General features: G+C 43.0%; 1 protein-coding gene across 1 annotated transcript in view; it reads right to left on the reverse strand.

Moving 5' to 3' along the window:
• Positions 1-15,896, reverse strand: part of EFHC2 (EF-hand domain containing 2) — a 194,073-nt gene that overhangs the window by 21,242 nt on the left and 156,935 nt on the right. Inside the window, exons 12-13 of the mRNA XM_055338406.1 lie at positions 11,187-11,384; positions 9,211-9,303 (exon numbers count right to left, since the gene is read on the reverse strand). Coding sequence (XP_055194381.1) covers positions 9,211-9,303; positions 11,187-11,384 — 291 coding nt within the window. The remainder of the gene's footprint in view (positions 1-9,210; positions 9,304-11,186; positions 11,385-15,896) is intronic.

Consider the following 15,896-nt stretch of genomic DNA (forward strand, 5'->3'; position numbering starts at 1 on the left):
CTGCGGACTTCTCTGATCTCATCTGAAAACTCTCTGTTCGTGACATTCCAGGTGTACTTGCCTTCTTCCTGTTCTCTGAGCATGCCAAGATTGTTCCCAGAAATGCAAAGCATTTGCACCCTCTAGTCCCTTTGTCTGGAAAGCCTCAATGCAAGTGCTGCTTCTTCAGAAAGGCGTTCTGAAGTTCCTCTTGGCTAACCAAGTCCCCCTGCCTAAATCTGCATTTGCCCTGGATGATGGCAATTGAAATTTATAGAAAAATTTCTATAAAATTACACCTTGCTATCAATATGTCTTATATCATGCCTACCTGTTACCCTAGGGCCCTAGCCACTTTCCCTGCCCAACTAATGAGTACGTCAGACTCAACACACCTAAACATTTACCCATTTCACAGGCTATCTGGAAAGGATATTCCTGAATCAAATGATATTCAGGAAAGATCAAAAGCTGTAGATGGAAGAGTACAGAGCTTAGAAATGTATAAAATTTTTCTGAGGAAAGGGGCACCTGGGTGGCTCAGTCAATTAAGGGTCTGACTCTTGGTTTCAGCTCAGGTCATGATCTTGTGGTCATGAGATTGAGCCTCTGGCCAGGCTCTGCACTCAGTGTGGCATCTGCTTCAAATTCTCTCCTCCCTCTCTGTCCCCTTCAGCTTGCGCTCACACATGCTCTCTCTCTTTCCCCCCTCCTCTCTCAAATAAATAAAATCTTAAAAAAAATTTTTTTTCCTGAGGAAAAATGTTTGAAAGATTTGATCTTTGCAAAGACCCAGAATCAGGCTGCAGGAAGAGCTGAGCTAATGTGGTATATAATACTCCAAGTTTTTCTTTTCAGTTCTGTCTTGGAGGATCTCAATGGATATGGAAATCCCAACAAAAGGAGCAAGGGAGAAAAGAACAAAGAATCTTTCAATTAAAAAGGGATAAAACTAGCCAGTGCTTCTTGGAAGAATTCTCTGCTCTTAGGAAGGGGACAGAGTTGCAGTTACTTATGATGGATTGATCACAAATATATTTCTCTCCCTGTCCCACCAAAAGCTCACCAAAACAAAAATAAAGGAATAAAAATAGGTAATAACCCACAATGACAATGACGGCTGGACAAAAGACAACAGTGGACAAGAATCTCACAATCTTTTGCACAATGGAAAGCAGACCGAAGACTGGTAACGGACTTGGCAGAACTGAGGAAGGGGAGCTGAACTCTAAATGTCTGAAGACAGGGGCCACCTTAAGAGATTAGCCAATGTAGATGGCAAAACTCCCAAGATGCTCAGCAAATGCAGACTCTAGGTGCCAACAGAGGCAAGGACATGGTGTGGCAATGAAAGCAAGGGCTGTTTCAAAGCCTGAATAAAGCAAGGGCAGCTGGAGGCCCAAGTATCTTCCACTACATGGTCCTCTTCCAAAGAAATTCAACTAAAAGAGCTTCAGTCTGGGGAAGCTGAAGCATAATGAAGGGCAGAGGAGAGCATTACACACTCAACTTGAGCCCGTCAGCCTCCTTACTTCCCCTCTCCCATTTCTAGAACACCAATAGCCACGCTTCAGTGACCCTCTTTTCCCCCATTCCACCCTCCCTATTCTAGCAGGAAAAGATAAGATTCTTCTCTTGATCCTCTCAGTGGTCCCAGAAAGATCTCCAGCTTCCAGCTTCTGGAGATCACCTAATGAAAATGAGGTGCTAGGACATAGACTTGGGCAGCGAAACCCACCAATCAACAAGATCTACCTCCCCAAGAGCTCTCAACATTAAAGACAGAAGCCAAAACAGCAACAGAAAAAAAAAAAGGAATCAGAAAGACAAAAACAACTCAGGTTGCAGAGGGAAAGAGGAGAGATAAGAGGATATAGTATATCCATGAAAAAAGAACAGAAGACTGCAGAAAAAGGAACATTCAAACTAAAATGTACTCTTGGAATAAAGAAAAGCATCTGATAGTAGTAAGTAGATGCAGTGGAAGAAGCCGATTATCATGTTGAAAAAATTCCTTAGTATGTCTATCATAATGACAAAGAGAAAATTGGGGAAAGAAGAGATCCAAATCTGGGACATCCAAAATCTTAATGACAGGAGTTCTCACGAGAGAAAAATGCAAACGGAAAGGAGGAAATTATTACAAATTAATGGAAAGTTTCCTGGAACCACTGGACAGAGTATCCAGAACAAAAGGGCCTATAAAGTGTTAAACACAATGAAACCATATACAGCGACCCACACGAGGCCCCATCATGAACTTCCAGAACTCTAGGAATAAAGCAAAGATCCTCAGAGCATCCAGAAAGAACAATAATGGGAATTGATATTATGTTAAACTCTCAAGCATCATAACAGGAAGTTAGTTACCTAAAGGAACTGGAACAAAACAGGAAGTTAGGTACCTAAAAATGAGAAACAGAAACCGTAGTGTATGTGTGGTATTTACATGTCTATGGAGACATCTAGAAGGGCTGAGAGAGGCTGCTTCTCATGAATGGGTCTGGGAGGTGCAGAAGGGTGCAGCTGGAAACTGTTATTGTTGGAATAAGCTTTTTAGGATTATTTGAGTATTTTTTACTATAAGTAGGTATCAGTTTGATATAAACACAAACTTACAGAGCATAAATAGCAGATGAGAGACTTTGAAACATGCTTTCTAAGGCGGTGCACTCCTAAAAGTCAGACTTGGAAAGGAAGATGTGCCACTAGTTGGGAGCACACTGGTGAGGAGTTAGTCTCCAGTCTTCCTCCCTACTCCAAAGTTCTGTACACAGCTTCCTCTCCCAGACCACTGATGCCCTCCTCTGCTATATAACACACACCAAATCTACTATAAATTATTGTTAGACAAGGTTGTGAGAGAAAGAGAGAGGATACAAAGGAGAACTTTAGTTCTAAAAATAGTCCAAGTTGGAGGCAGAGGAACAAAGGGAGGCTGTTCAGAGATGCAGAAGGGCTTGACTCTTAGGGGACTGGGAATGTGTAGGTCAATACCTGCATATACCCCTGGATACTGTCTCCCCAGTCACCCATCATGGCATCCTCCTTGCCTCGTGATCATGACTATGGGTCATCATCCATCAAATCTTACCCATCCTTTCAAAATATTTTGGAAAAGCCTATGAATCGTATAGAAAGTGTATATCCTGACTTAGGGGTCATGCTGTACTCCTAATAAAAAATGTTAGCCTCCTGATTCTCTACTTTGCTCCTCTCCAAATGACATTTGGCTCTTGCTAAGACTCTGATCCATGGTCAAAGGATGAAGCTTTGCTGCCCTGAAGGAAATTCTCTCAAAACAGCTGTGAAGGCAATTCCAAAGAAGAACTTTCTATGGCAACATCGTAGAAATAAGTGCCCAGTCTTCCAAGGTGACTGTCCTAAAGGGCAACACTAATTCTGGCTTTTAAAATGTTTCTCTGCTTGTTAAAAAGTCAGCCTCCTTACTTTCAAGTCCCAGCTCATAGTGCTAAAGTGTTTCCCTAAAACCTCCATAAATTCCTGTTTCCCTTTGATACTTGGGCAAGCCACCATTTCCTTCCCTTTGCAAACTAAGGGACATGTTTGTAGAGGAACTGGGAGGGAAGGCAATTTCTCTGGTTCCTCTTTAGATAATCATGACCCCTGAGCTTTTCAATGCCTTGCTAGGTGGGAGTTCTTCGAAATGAGTCTAATGTGTCATTTGACGGATGCTTTTGCTCCCCCTCCCAAAAATGATAAATGGCTCTACAACTGCAGAAGCCATCTATCTCCTTGCCACAGGGAATAAAGCTGATCTGCTTTATTTCCACCATCTGTGGAGGTAAAAGGTACAGAGGCAGCTGTATTTTGTTGAAAAGTAATATGGCTTCCCCTGTGCTATGAGGGCCATCTTGTCACATACAGGAATGGGCGGGCTGCATGTCTGGGGCGTGAAAGGAGGAAAGGCAGTAAAGACACTTTTTTTTTGGGGGGGGGTAGGGAGGTAGAGAGAGAGAAAGAGAGAGGAGTGGAGGGGCAGGGAGGGAGAGAGAGAATCTTAAGCAGGCTCTATGCCCAGCACAGAGCCCAACTTGGGGCTCAATCTTAAGATCCTAAGATCACAAACTGAGCTGAAATCAAGAGCCGGGTACTTAACCAACTGAGCCACCCAGGTACCCCTGTGAAGACACATTTTGGACTCACTCGGTCATGTTTGGTTTCAGTTCATTACCCAACAAATCCAGGGGCGCACACCTGAACACTTGGTGAGATTCTTAAAGACCAGACAGTTGAGAAAAAAGGAGAGCTCTGGACCACTGCATCAGTTGGTCATAAAACCTCAGAGCAGGCAAGGTGGCATGGCACAAGTTATCAGTGAGTAGCTCTGGTTATCTCTAGACAGCCAGGCCTTGAAATTCCAATTTCATTCCAGCACACACCTTCCTGGTTGAGGCAGGTCACAGCAACCAAGTAAGGATCATATACAAAAGTCAATGCTCTGTTGGTCCACATGGGTTTGGAATCTTTTTCTAGAGTTCTTAAAAACTACAAATCACCTTAGATTTGAAAACACAGGAAGCATGTAGGAGGTGGGGCTCTCTCCAAAACTTCCAGTGCACCAAACCCTGCAACAGTAGCAGCCACATGGCCTGACCCTTGTCCTTCTGCCTCATTGCCAGGTATTGTTGGGTGAAATCACGGGAGTCCAAACCATGCCTCTGGGAAGGGGGCAGGGGGCGAGGCTGGGGAGAGTATAACGAGATGATTTTAAAGCCCTGTTAACTTTTTCCATTTTAACTGATATTTCTGGATGAGGCACCCGCTCTCTTGGGAGGCCAGTTCTAAGGCATTCCATGGAGCCCAAAGCCAGCTGTAAAAGGCCAGCTTGGGGCAGAGCTGCTGGGGAAAGAGCTGTGCCTGAATTTCCAGTTATTCCATGTGTCGATTCATAAGGCCACAATTAGGGAAGGAGGCTACCCCTACTCCCCAGCCCCACACAGAACACAGAATGGAATGACCACAGAATACTCTCCACTTCCTGATGGTTTGAGAACCAGCCTTTCTTACTTATTAATACTGAGGAAACATTAAAAAATCCAAATGAGGGCTCAGAGGGGTTGAGTCCATTTAAAAGGATCACATGGGTGGGAAGCAGTGCAGTTGGCAGAGCTCGGAGGCAGGTCTGGTAGATGTCAAGCACGTGTCCCCCCATCCCTCCCCACACACAGTGTATTAGCACAGGACAAGTCTCTGGGGCCGCAAAGATGAATGAGACATAGCCCTGATGCTTAGGAGCTCAGATAGAAACAAAGGTTTAGGGTATCTTAGGGAACTGTTGTTCTAATTCTGTTAGAGACTCATCTTGGTCTGCAGCATGCTCTTTCACAGTGACAAAGCCTCTTTATGCCTCAGTGTCTGTGCTCAGAAAATGAGGAATCATGCCTACCCTCAACTAGAATGTACCTTTTAAAGTGCTCAAGGATTTACAAAATATTCTCGGGCCCCTGGCACTATGTCAATAAAGAGTGTCAGTCCCATTATGAATGTATTACCCATTACTACTACTACTTAGGACATTTAAGTCTGCTGCTCTATGTATTAGTGAAATGAATTTGATTGCTAAGTAAGGTGAGTTCATACCAGCTACCACAGCACCAACTGGTGGGGGCTCAGGTAACCGGATGTGAAATGATTTTGAAGTCTGGTCCCAGCTCGAGGGGCTAATAAGGAAAAGACCTAACTGAAATCACAAGAGACAAATGGAAATGCAGTACAGGGAACTCTTCACACCAAAACACTAGGCTAGGAAAAACACATGAGTAACAATCACTGCATGAAAGAAATCGGCCCAATCTTTAGCCATGTTGTTTTCCATCTCCAGATCTGAATTCACCCAGCAGAGCTATACAGTTGCTCAACAGCTGCCCAGCTGCATCCCACGGCAGGTAAAACTGCCCTCGGGCAGAGCGTGCACTGAACCAAAACAGCAAACTCCAGGCCTGCCTCCCACAGGAGATGGTAGACGTCAGAGAGGCTCTGGCTTAGCGTGCCACAGGAGGGCTGTGCAGAAAGAGAGTCTGGTCAAGGCTCTGGAAAGCCCTGTGGAGTCTTTGGGGAACAATAAGAATGCAGAATATAAATGTAAGCTGCAGGCTGATGGGTCCATTAGGAATTAGGGCCGTCTTTGAAAGGAATCTGCGGAGATGATGCAAAACACCAAGCATGTGACCCAAATCGTGGCAGGGCATATTGGAGGGAGAGGGGACTGGGAATGTGAGACTTTCTACTGACTAGTCTAAAGTTTCCCCTGAGTGAGGGGCAGGGTCACTGCACAATTAGAGGCAGAGTTAGACTGAACGTAGTCTGCTTCGCAATTCAGAGGGATGACCTCCACAAAGCTGGGCTGAGCTTGGAGGCGGATGTGTGCTGAGCCTGAGATGTCTTCGAAGCGAGCTGCGCAACAGTCATCCTCTGCCTTTCATAAAGGCAAAGACAAAACAGTCCGCTGAGAAAAGCAGAGGATGATGACTTGATGGCCTCAGTGCTAGAGAAGAAACATCGAGGTCCTCCAGAGGCCAGGCTCCCACATCACTGGACTCTCCAGGACAATTCATCCCCGGGGCCATAAGAGATAATCTAATAAATATCCACAGCTTCCTGACTGGAAGACAGCTTAATGTGCGAAACGCCTTCAGATCCAACTGTCTGAAAACAAGGCTTCCTCTATGTAGAAGGACACAAGTTTCTTCCAGTTCATTTCTAAGTCAGAGTGTGTGGTCTGTGGTCCCTGACTTTAACTTCTCTCCTCAACCCCACTCACCACCTAGCACCAGGTGCTGCTCTGAGTACTCTATATATGTTATTTCGAGTTACCCTCAGAACTGCCAGGAAGTGGGTATTATGTCATTTCAGAAGTAAGGAATCTGAGGTTTAGGCAGCTCAAAAATTCTGCACAAGCGCCACCTGGGTGGCTCAGTCAGTTGAGCATGCGACTCTTGGTTTCACCTCAGGTCATGATCTCAGTGTCCTGGGATTAAGGCCTGCATTGGGCTCTGTGCTCAGCAGGGAGTCTGCCTGAGATTTTTTTTCTCCCTTTCCCTCTGCCCTTCCTGCTTGTGTGCGCTCTCTCTCTCTCTCAAATAAATAAATAAAGCTTTAAAAAAAAGTCTTGCACAAGATCACACAGCTAGCAGGTGGATTCACAGAATACGAGAGACAAGGCAGGGGTGAAACTATCAAGATTTGACAACTGACTGGTTGTTTACAGATGATAAATCAAATAGGTTGAAAGCAGCTCTCCGCATCGGAATAGATCAAATATCAAGTCACAAATCTTCATTACAAGGTAAGAGACAAAAAGAGAAACACAGAGTTGTGAGAATCATTTAGAGGAGATAATCACTGCCAGCCACGGGAATCTAAGAGGGTTTCATGGATGGGGTACTAACTGAAACGGGTCCTGGAGGAAGAGCAAGCTTTCAGTAGGTGAAGAAAACTGGAGGCTATTTTCTACTGGAGAAATAGCAAGAGAAAAGGCAAAAAAAAAAAAAAAAAGTGGGAAGCAGGAGGTATACATGTGAAATGTTAAAGAGCTCATGCGGAGGGGTGACTGGATGGCTCAGTGGGTTAAGTATCCACTCTTGAGTTCCACTCAGGTTATGATCCCAGGGTCATGAGATCGAGCCCTGTGCTGGGCTCTGTGCTGGGCATAGAGCTGAAGATTCTCTCTCTCCCTCTGCCCCTCCCCCTGCTCATGTTTGCTAAATAAATAAATAATAAGTAAATAAATAGCTAGCTAGCCCATGTGGCTTTGGGAATGTGCTAACTAAAGAAAGTGGACTCTTAGGCCTGCCTATTCCATCTCAAGTCTGACCTACTTATCCCTCACACCGATGCTAGCAAATAAAAGCAAATTGAGCTGATAGTCCAGAAAATATACCAGGTCAATCCAATGCACACATCCAATTGGATTGGCTCTCCTCAGTTCCCTTCTGATACTTCAGACCCCAGTTGTCCTGCATGGGATTTAGTTTTATCCGTTCCTTTTGTCTCAGATGAGGACTCTCCACTCTAGCCCCTGCTTAAGACCAACGCTCTAACAGCCCAAAGCCTCCCGATGGAGAAGGGGGGAGAAGGAGTTCAAAGCTAATGACTGTGGTCTTCCCTTAAAGCATTACAGAAAGTTTGTGAGCAGAAGAGCAGCACTATGACATTTTTGTTCTTAGAAGGTATTAAGCTGCTGCATATAAAGATGGATTTAAACATTTAGAGACTGGTAGGAGAAAGACCAACATAGAAGGTCTGTAATAGTCAAGAAGAAATATGGGTCAGAACAAGAGTGAAGATAGTGGGAATGGAGAGGGAAGAGTGGATGCAAGGAGTAGGAAGGAGGTAGAACTGTCAGGACATTCTTATCTACTGGATATTTGTAGGCAGTAATTCAAAATGGTTAGAAGCAGGGGATGTGCATTTGAAAGGTTCAGGGATTAAGTTACAGCTCTTCCTTTAGACTATGTGACTTTGGGCAAAAATATCTCATCTCTCTAAACCTCAGCATCATCACGTAAAGAGGATCATAGTTGTGACTCCCAAAGTTGTTCTCACAAAACAGTGAGGTAATGTCTTCAGAGCAATGATAACAATGCCTAGAACACAGTTCAAAATGTCAGAGTTACGAAGATAAGTGAGTCAGAGTCAGGACTGGGATAATGCCACAGGAAACATAAAAGATGACCAGAATCTGCATAGCTAGGAGGGTGGTACCAGAAGTCAAAAGTAAACGATCAACAGGAGAGCCAGGTATTTTAGAAAGTGGTTCTTTGTGCTTTCCTTTTGCAAATTCATAATCTTCACACTTTACATCTGGTGCTCTAGTAGGATAGAGTCCTGTGCTAATAACACTAGGCCCTCTTCCTGCATGTTTTTAACCAGCAGGAACGACAGCTTTGAAAAACCTGCCCTGAATTTTAGATCTAATACCCTCATAACCAGTGAAATCAGATGTTTTCATTTTGTCTCGGGAATCTGTGTGTATGTGTGTGTATCTTAATGTTAACAAGATAAAATTTCAGTTCGTAATAGGCCAGTATTCAAAATCATAACTAACTTTTCTTTTTGTGACACTCACATGGACGTGTGTCATCAATAATACAGTGGAAACAGTCAAGGGTAAATCAAGGGTAATTAGAGGTGAATGTATAACCAGGAATAGGCCCCCAAACAAAAATATGCAGGACAAACTCCATGAAGGGTGGAGCTCTCACTTACCCGGACAGTATGGATCCCAGAAGATCATCAGACAAAGGTAACCTGAAGGACTTGCACAGCCTTCTGATGTCTTTGCTGGGTAATACTTTTTTTCTGCATTAAAACAAAGTAAACAGGTCTTTATGTACTTTATGTTTCTCAAGTAACAATTACATGCTATAGGAAAGAAAATACAGATGTGTCCTCAAAATCTGCACATGGAAATGAGTATAAAAATTGGTATTGGAATTCACAATAAGGAAAAACAGTCATATTGCATTTCACCAACTTTTCCATTTCAAAAGTCATCAGATTCTGTCCTTCCAAAGGCCTTTCCATTAATATGCTGATAGTACAGCATATTAAGGCTGCAGCCATGAGTGTTGCTCTAAGTAATTGGTCTGCATTCTTGACCACTAGTCAAACTTTCTGATATTTGAAAACACCTCTTCATTTGACAGGCATCTAGACCCTCCAACGCAAGTACTGTATGACCTGAGGGTGTTTTTCTAGTCTTTTCCTTGGACCCAAATCTGTAACCTGGAAGCCTCAGCTGGTGCTTTCACATCCACCTCAATTTTGTCAGATGACTTCTCCAGAGCAGCTCAACAGTGATTTTCCCCAGGCTGCCAGGGGCACAGAAATGCTTGTCCAATGTTCTCATTCAGCCAATGCTCTTCTAGGCACCAGGCAAAATCAGAACCAATAGGAAGGAAAGGGAGCTGCTGTATTCACAGTGAGTTTATAAGACGATGAGAGAATGTGAATGTCTAGAATTGAAGCTGGTCAGATCTGGAAAAACCTCAGAGCCATCTGATCAAGCAGCTCCATCATTCCCAGGAGGTGGTCCTTTAGTGCAGGAGTGTCACACTTCTCACCCTGGGCAAGGGATACCACCAGGGTGGAAGGCAGGGCCAGGGTCACACAAAGCTCAGGCCATACAACCTCCAGAGGCTCAGGAAAGCTTAAGGGAAAATACCATCTCTACAAGAATTCAACAACAGTGTATTATGGATTAGGAAAATAAATCATGCTCATCATTAAGATAAACTCTGGGACCTCCAAAGATACTTAGTTTATGCAGCCAGCCACTTGGGTATGAACTTCAGGTCTGGGAATGATGGGATAAATCATGGGGCAAAGAAATGGCAGTGGTACGTGGTAACAAAATCAGAGGCTAGAGTTAGGACTAAGATTTTCTAATTCCCGGTGAGTATTTTCCCCGACAATATCAGGTCTATGGGTAAGATGAACACCAAAACACTAAGATGGGGCTCCAGTTTATAAAAATGACTTAGTAAAGATCAATAGAAACATGGCAAATGTACTAGAAATTGATTATGCTGAACCTTGTTATTTTCAAGAAGAAATAATTTCAAAGAAATTTTATAGGAAGTTTACTCGTAAATTCTCTGTTCTCTGTATTAGAAAAGACACATTTGGGGATCCCTGGGTGGCTCAGCGGTTTAGCGCCTGCCTTTGGCCCAGGGCGTGATCCTGGAGACCCAGGCTTGAGTCCCATGTTAGGCTCCCTGCATGGAGCCTGCATCTCCCTCTGCCTGTGTCTCTGCCCCCCCCCTCTCATCATGAATAAATAAATAAAATCTTTTAAAAAAAGACACATTTATAAATCCCAGCTATCACTAGAATAATGTAAGAAGAAGACATATCAGAATTAAACCTTCTAACATCTGGACTTACTATGTTTCCATTGAAAGCCTCTAGAAACCAAAAAAAAAAAAGGAAATGCAAAGGGGTATCATCTTTTTTTGAAGACACAAGGGACTTTCCCATTCCATCAAAAAACAAAGCTCATCATCACTACGAAATATTGGTACCCAGATACTTTCCAAAAATGATTTAAAGTTCTTTTGCTATGTAATGGAGTCTGATGGAACATCTCAGTGTTCTTTTGCCCCTTTTGGATAAGATATAAATTCCTTCGTTACTTGGGTCCACAGGAACTTAAATGATCTACTAACGTCGATAAAACTTACTTTTCTCGATCTTGGTATACACAAGTAGAAATGAGACTTTCAAAATTCTCAAAAGTGTTTTTCTTGAGCTGTTCATGGGCCTGTGCAATTAGGACACTCATATCGGGACATGGGTCCTTGGGTACCCCGTAGTGACGTGCAAGAGTTACAAGTTCATGGTCTATGAGTTTCCCAACAGTTAGACTCATAATTATGTCTCTGTAAAGAAAATGAGAAAACACACATGAAATTCCATCTAAGGATATTGTACTCTCTATTAAAAATATCCAAATTCCATGTTATAAAACTTTTTATCAACTGCACAGGGGACAGGGGACTATTTTTCTTTCATCAGCGACTTCACTTATGAGCAGCAGCAAAGCACCAGGGCTAGAATGGAAAACCATAAGCACTACAGTTTCTAAATAAAGTGGCATCTTGCCCAGAGTCAAATCTCTACCAGATAATAGCCTGTGACCAGAAAGCAAATCTTTCAAAGTCCCTGAATGGTCAAAGAACCTGTCACAGAATACATGATTTTATTCAATGCCTATTAATCTTACTTTACACAAAATAGTAACAGACTTGGGGTTCTGGTTTTCCAGGGCATACAATTTTATAAATCAGCACATTAGAAAGGTCTTCTTGATTTGGAGAAAGCAATTAGAAACATTTCTGCAGTAGAAACTAAGACCAACACACCCTGCCCGTAAGAAAGAAGGGAGAGAGAAGAGTAAGAAGTGAAGAGCATGGCAGAGTTACAGTTGCCTGAGTCTCTCAGAGACAAATGGCATTAAAATTATGGGGCAGAGCTAAAAAACAAAGGACAGCAATGACATATTAACAATGAAACTCAAAGCCTAACTAACTGGCGGGATTGTTTTCAATATATTCTCTGTATCAAAGCTATAAACCATGCAGCACGCGTAAAGAAAGTAGTACATCAAAATAGTTAAAATGCCAAATGTTACAGTGGTTACATGAATGAGCTTTTGCCATCTAGAAAATCTACTTACAGAGAATAATTCAGTTCCCAAGAATCCCAAATAAGTGATGGAAGACAAGACTTTATTTGCTCTTCAGCTATAGACCGTTTTTTTTAGAATAATGGCTTTTTGTTCTTTGATGTATTTCTAGTTGTTATCACAATCATTGAAGATCTCTGGGCTCTCCTAGTCAAGAATTTCCTTAGATAAGAGTGTTGGAAAGCCCACAGCCATGATGTTGACCTATCAGAGGAAAGTGTGTTTCACCTCTATCCACTTCTCAGAGTTTCTGGGTTTTCTGTTTGGTTTTGCTATCTATCTATTTATTTATTTTTAATATTTTATTTATTTATTCATGAAACAGAGAGAGAGAGAGACAGAGACAGAGACAGAGACACAGGCAGAGGGAGAAGCAAGCTCCATGCAGGGAGCCCAATATGGGACTCGACCCCAGATCTCTAGGATCAGGCCCCGGGCCGAAGGTGGCACTAAACCACTGAGCCACCCGGGCTGCCCTATTTATTTTTTTAATGGGAAATGAAGACCAACTTCAACCAAGAGGACCCCACAATTGCAGCAGGTCGGTTAGGGTCAGACAATTAGCTGGGGGCTCACTGGGTGGAAAACGCTGTATCATCACTTTGGCATTTGAGCTTTTCAGAGTCTATAACCTATTACAGCCATCCCAGCACACACAATGAGCTCCTGATGCCACAGACTGGGAGGGGCGCTTGAACGAATCAAATAATGATAATAACCCTTGCCATTCACAGAGTCCTAGCGAGGTGCCAGGTCCTGTGCACCAGGGACTTCTGGCATGGATCATCTCAACTGGCCTAGAGGACAGGGACCTTTTTTTAAGATTTTATTTATTTATTTGGCAGAGAGTAAGAGAGTGGCAGAGATAGAGGCAAAAGCCTCTGATGTGGGACTCGATCCCAGAACCCTGGCAACATGACCTGACCCAAAGGCAGATGCTTCACCGACTGAGCCACTCAGGAACTCTGATAGGGACTATTATCCCCATTTTACAGATGACAACACTGAGACACTGAATCTGCCCAACATCGTGAAAGCCAGAATGAGAACCCCTGCAGTCTGGCCCCAAAGCCCATGCCCTTGCATAGTCTTCTGTCCCTCTTCTGTTGGGACACAGAAGACAGAATTACTGAATGGAATTGAGCTCAGTCAGGGAAAGTTTCCTAAAAGCTATGGGTTTTGGAGTTGATTGTTTATAGATCTCTACTCCCGTTACCATCCATGACCTCTGCTTTGAAGGTTACCATTGATCAGCATAAATAATAGAAAATAATTTCAGAAACCCGAGTCACCAACCATCTCTGACAGAGGGCTAAGTGACCACAGAGGAACCACTCTAAGGAAAGCCTCCTGCTCATTTAGGACACCAGTCATGACAATGTGTGTAAAATGGAATACTACGCAACCACAAAAAGTGTGTAAATCAGTAATTCCCAAAGATGCCCATGCTATATCGATAAGTGCATGATCCTAGTGAAAGTGAAGATACTGGTAACTACAGATTCATGGACTAAACAGGTGATGGGGATTAAGGAGTGCTTTTGTCCTGATGAGTACCAGGTGATGTATGGAAGTGGCTAATCGTTCTACTATACACCTGAAACTAATACAACACTCTGCTAAGTAACTGGAATTTACATAAAAAATTAAAAAAAATAAAAGGACAACGGATACGTGCCAAAACATCTACAATCTTATCCCTGATCTGAGATTTATATACACAGACGCATATATAGAGAATTTCTGCTTTTTCTCAACTTCTGTAATAAACAAATACTACTTTCATCATCATAAAGAAAAACCATTTGAAAACTTTTCTTTTGAGGGTAGAAACAGTGTGAAGAACAGTGGCACTCTCCCAAGGACAAGGGAAAAGAACGTGTGTGGCAGTAACTAGAAACTCTCCACGCACTTTTAACTAAACTTATTCTAGCACCACCAGGTCATAAAAGTTTATTTTCCTTTTCATTGGGCAAACTGAAATTGTCCTGGCCTCACTGCAATTACAAGTTCTATCTGCTGGATTTCTGCATGCTTGGGTTTTAAACGGCTCAGTATCCCACCGCTTCCAACGTCTTTCAGTGAGGCTTTCAAACAAGCTGCCCCAGACTTAAAACTGTCTCCAGTCACATGAGACACCAGGCACCCCCGGAGCAGAGGCTGGTGTGGCCAGTGTGCCCACTGCACCCACACAAGGCAGGAGCCAGGACTGGGGATCCCAACCAGGAAGTGCCAGACTTGTCAAGCAGACCTCAAGTGGCTGCCACTACTTTGCCCTCCGTTTGCCATGTATCCCTTCTATGTAATTCACCCCACCCAAACTTGAATGGGCTTCACAAAGAATGAGGATCTTTTCACCCCGCCTTTTCTGTACTGTGGTAATAAAACACCCAGAACACACAGTGTACCATCGGTGGCATTTAGCACATTCACAACATTAGGCATCTATCTACTCCAAAACATTTTCGTCACCTTGAAGAAGCCAGTCACTCTGCTTTCTCCCTTCCTCCTTGCCCTCTCTCCACACGGCAACCACTAATCTGTTTTCCATCTCTGCAGATTTGCCAGTTCTGGAAATTTCATATAAATGGAATTGTACAGCATTCCATTTCTGTGTCTGGCTTTTCCACTTGGCATAACGTTTTCATGTTCACATCCATGCTGTAACGTGTATTAATGCTTCATTCCTTTTGGGGGGCTGAATAATATTCCACTGGATGAATGTACCACATTTTGTTTATCCATTCATGCAATGATGGACGTTTGGGTTGTTTCTACCTTTGGGCTCTTGTAAATTGTGTGCCACTGTGAACATTCATGTACAAGTTTTAGTTGGAATGCCTGTTTTCAATTTTGGGGGTTTATCTACCCAGGAGTAAAACTGCTGAGTCACTCAGGAATTCTATATTTAATCTACTGAGGACCCATCCAACTGTTTTTTGCATATTGTTTTTGCTAGCAGCAGCCACGAAAACAATGATCCAGCTTTTACCACATATAGCCCTTCCTCACTTAAACCTTCAGAGTGAACCTGAAATACCACCGGAGAGCAAAGTCTGATCTTGGGGCTTCCTGCACCTTCATTTAAGGGAAATGAAAATTCATTTTAAAAAGGGGCTTTGATTGCATTGATCTGATGTTCTGTGATTACTAGTGCTAATCGCTAACACTCAAAATGGCAATCATCTTCGCCTTTACTCAACATTGTACTCTGTTCCTGGCAATAATATTTTACACGGATCATCGCGGTATTATTTAGCTAATCTTATAAAGGATGCTGCCATGATTTTCTCTCCGTTTTTGTAATTAAAGTCATAAGAGTCAAAAACTAATGCCAAACTGCTCTAGAGCACTGAAGTAACCATGCAGAATTTTGAAACATGAAATGCTAAGCTGTTTTACAAGACATAATTCCATTAAAGTCACCCACTCAAGTAATAATGAATAAAAACTTCACTTTAAAGCTTGGAATCTCAGTGTATTGTCTTACACACTGAATTGGTATAGTCTAAGCAATAACTTTCCTACCAACTACAAAAATTAGCTTCAACATAAACAAGGGCTCAAGAATCCAAGCTTTAGGGTCACCTGGGTGGCTCAGCGGTTGAGCGTCTGCCTTTGGCTCAGGTCGTGATCCCCAAGTCCCAGGATCGGGTCCACATCGGGCTCCCCGCAGGCAGCCTGCTTCTCCCTCTGCCTGTGTCTC

Source organism: Nyctereutes procyonoides, unplaced genomic scaffold (assembly GCF_905146905.1).
Source record: "Nyctereutes procyonoides isolate TBG_1078 unplaced genomic scaffold, NYPRO_anot_genome, whole genome shotgun sequence".
In the NCBI taxonomy this organism is placed as follows: Eukaryota; Metazoa; Chordata; class Mammalia; order Carnivora; family Canidae; genus Nyctereutes; species Nyctereutes procyonoides.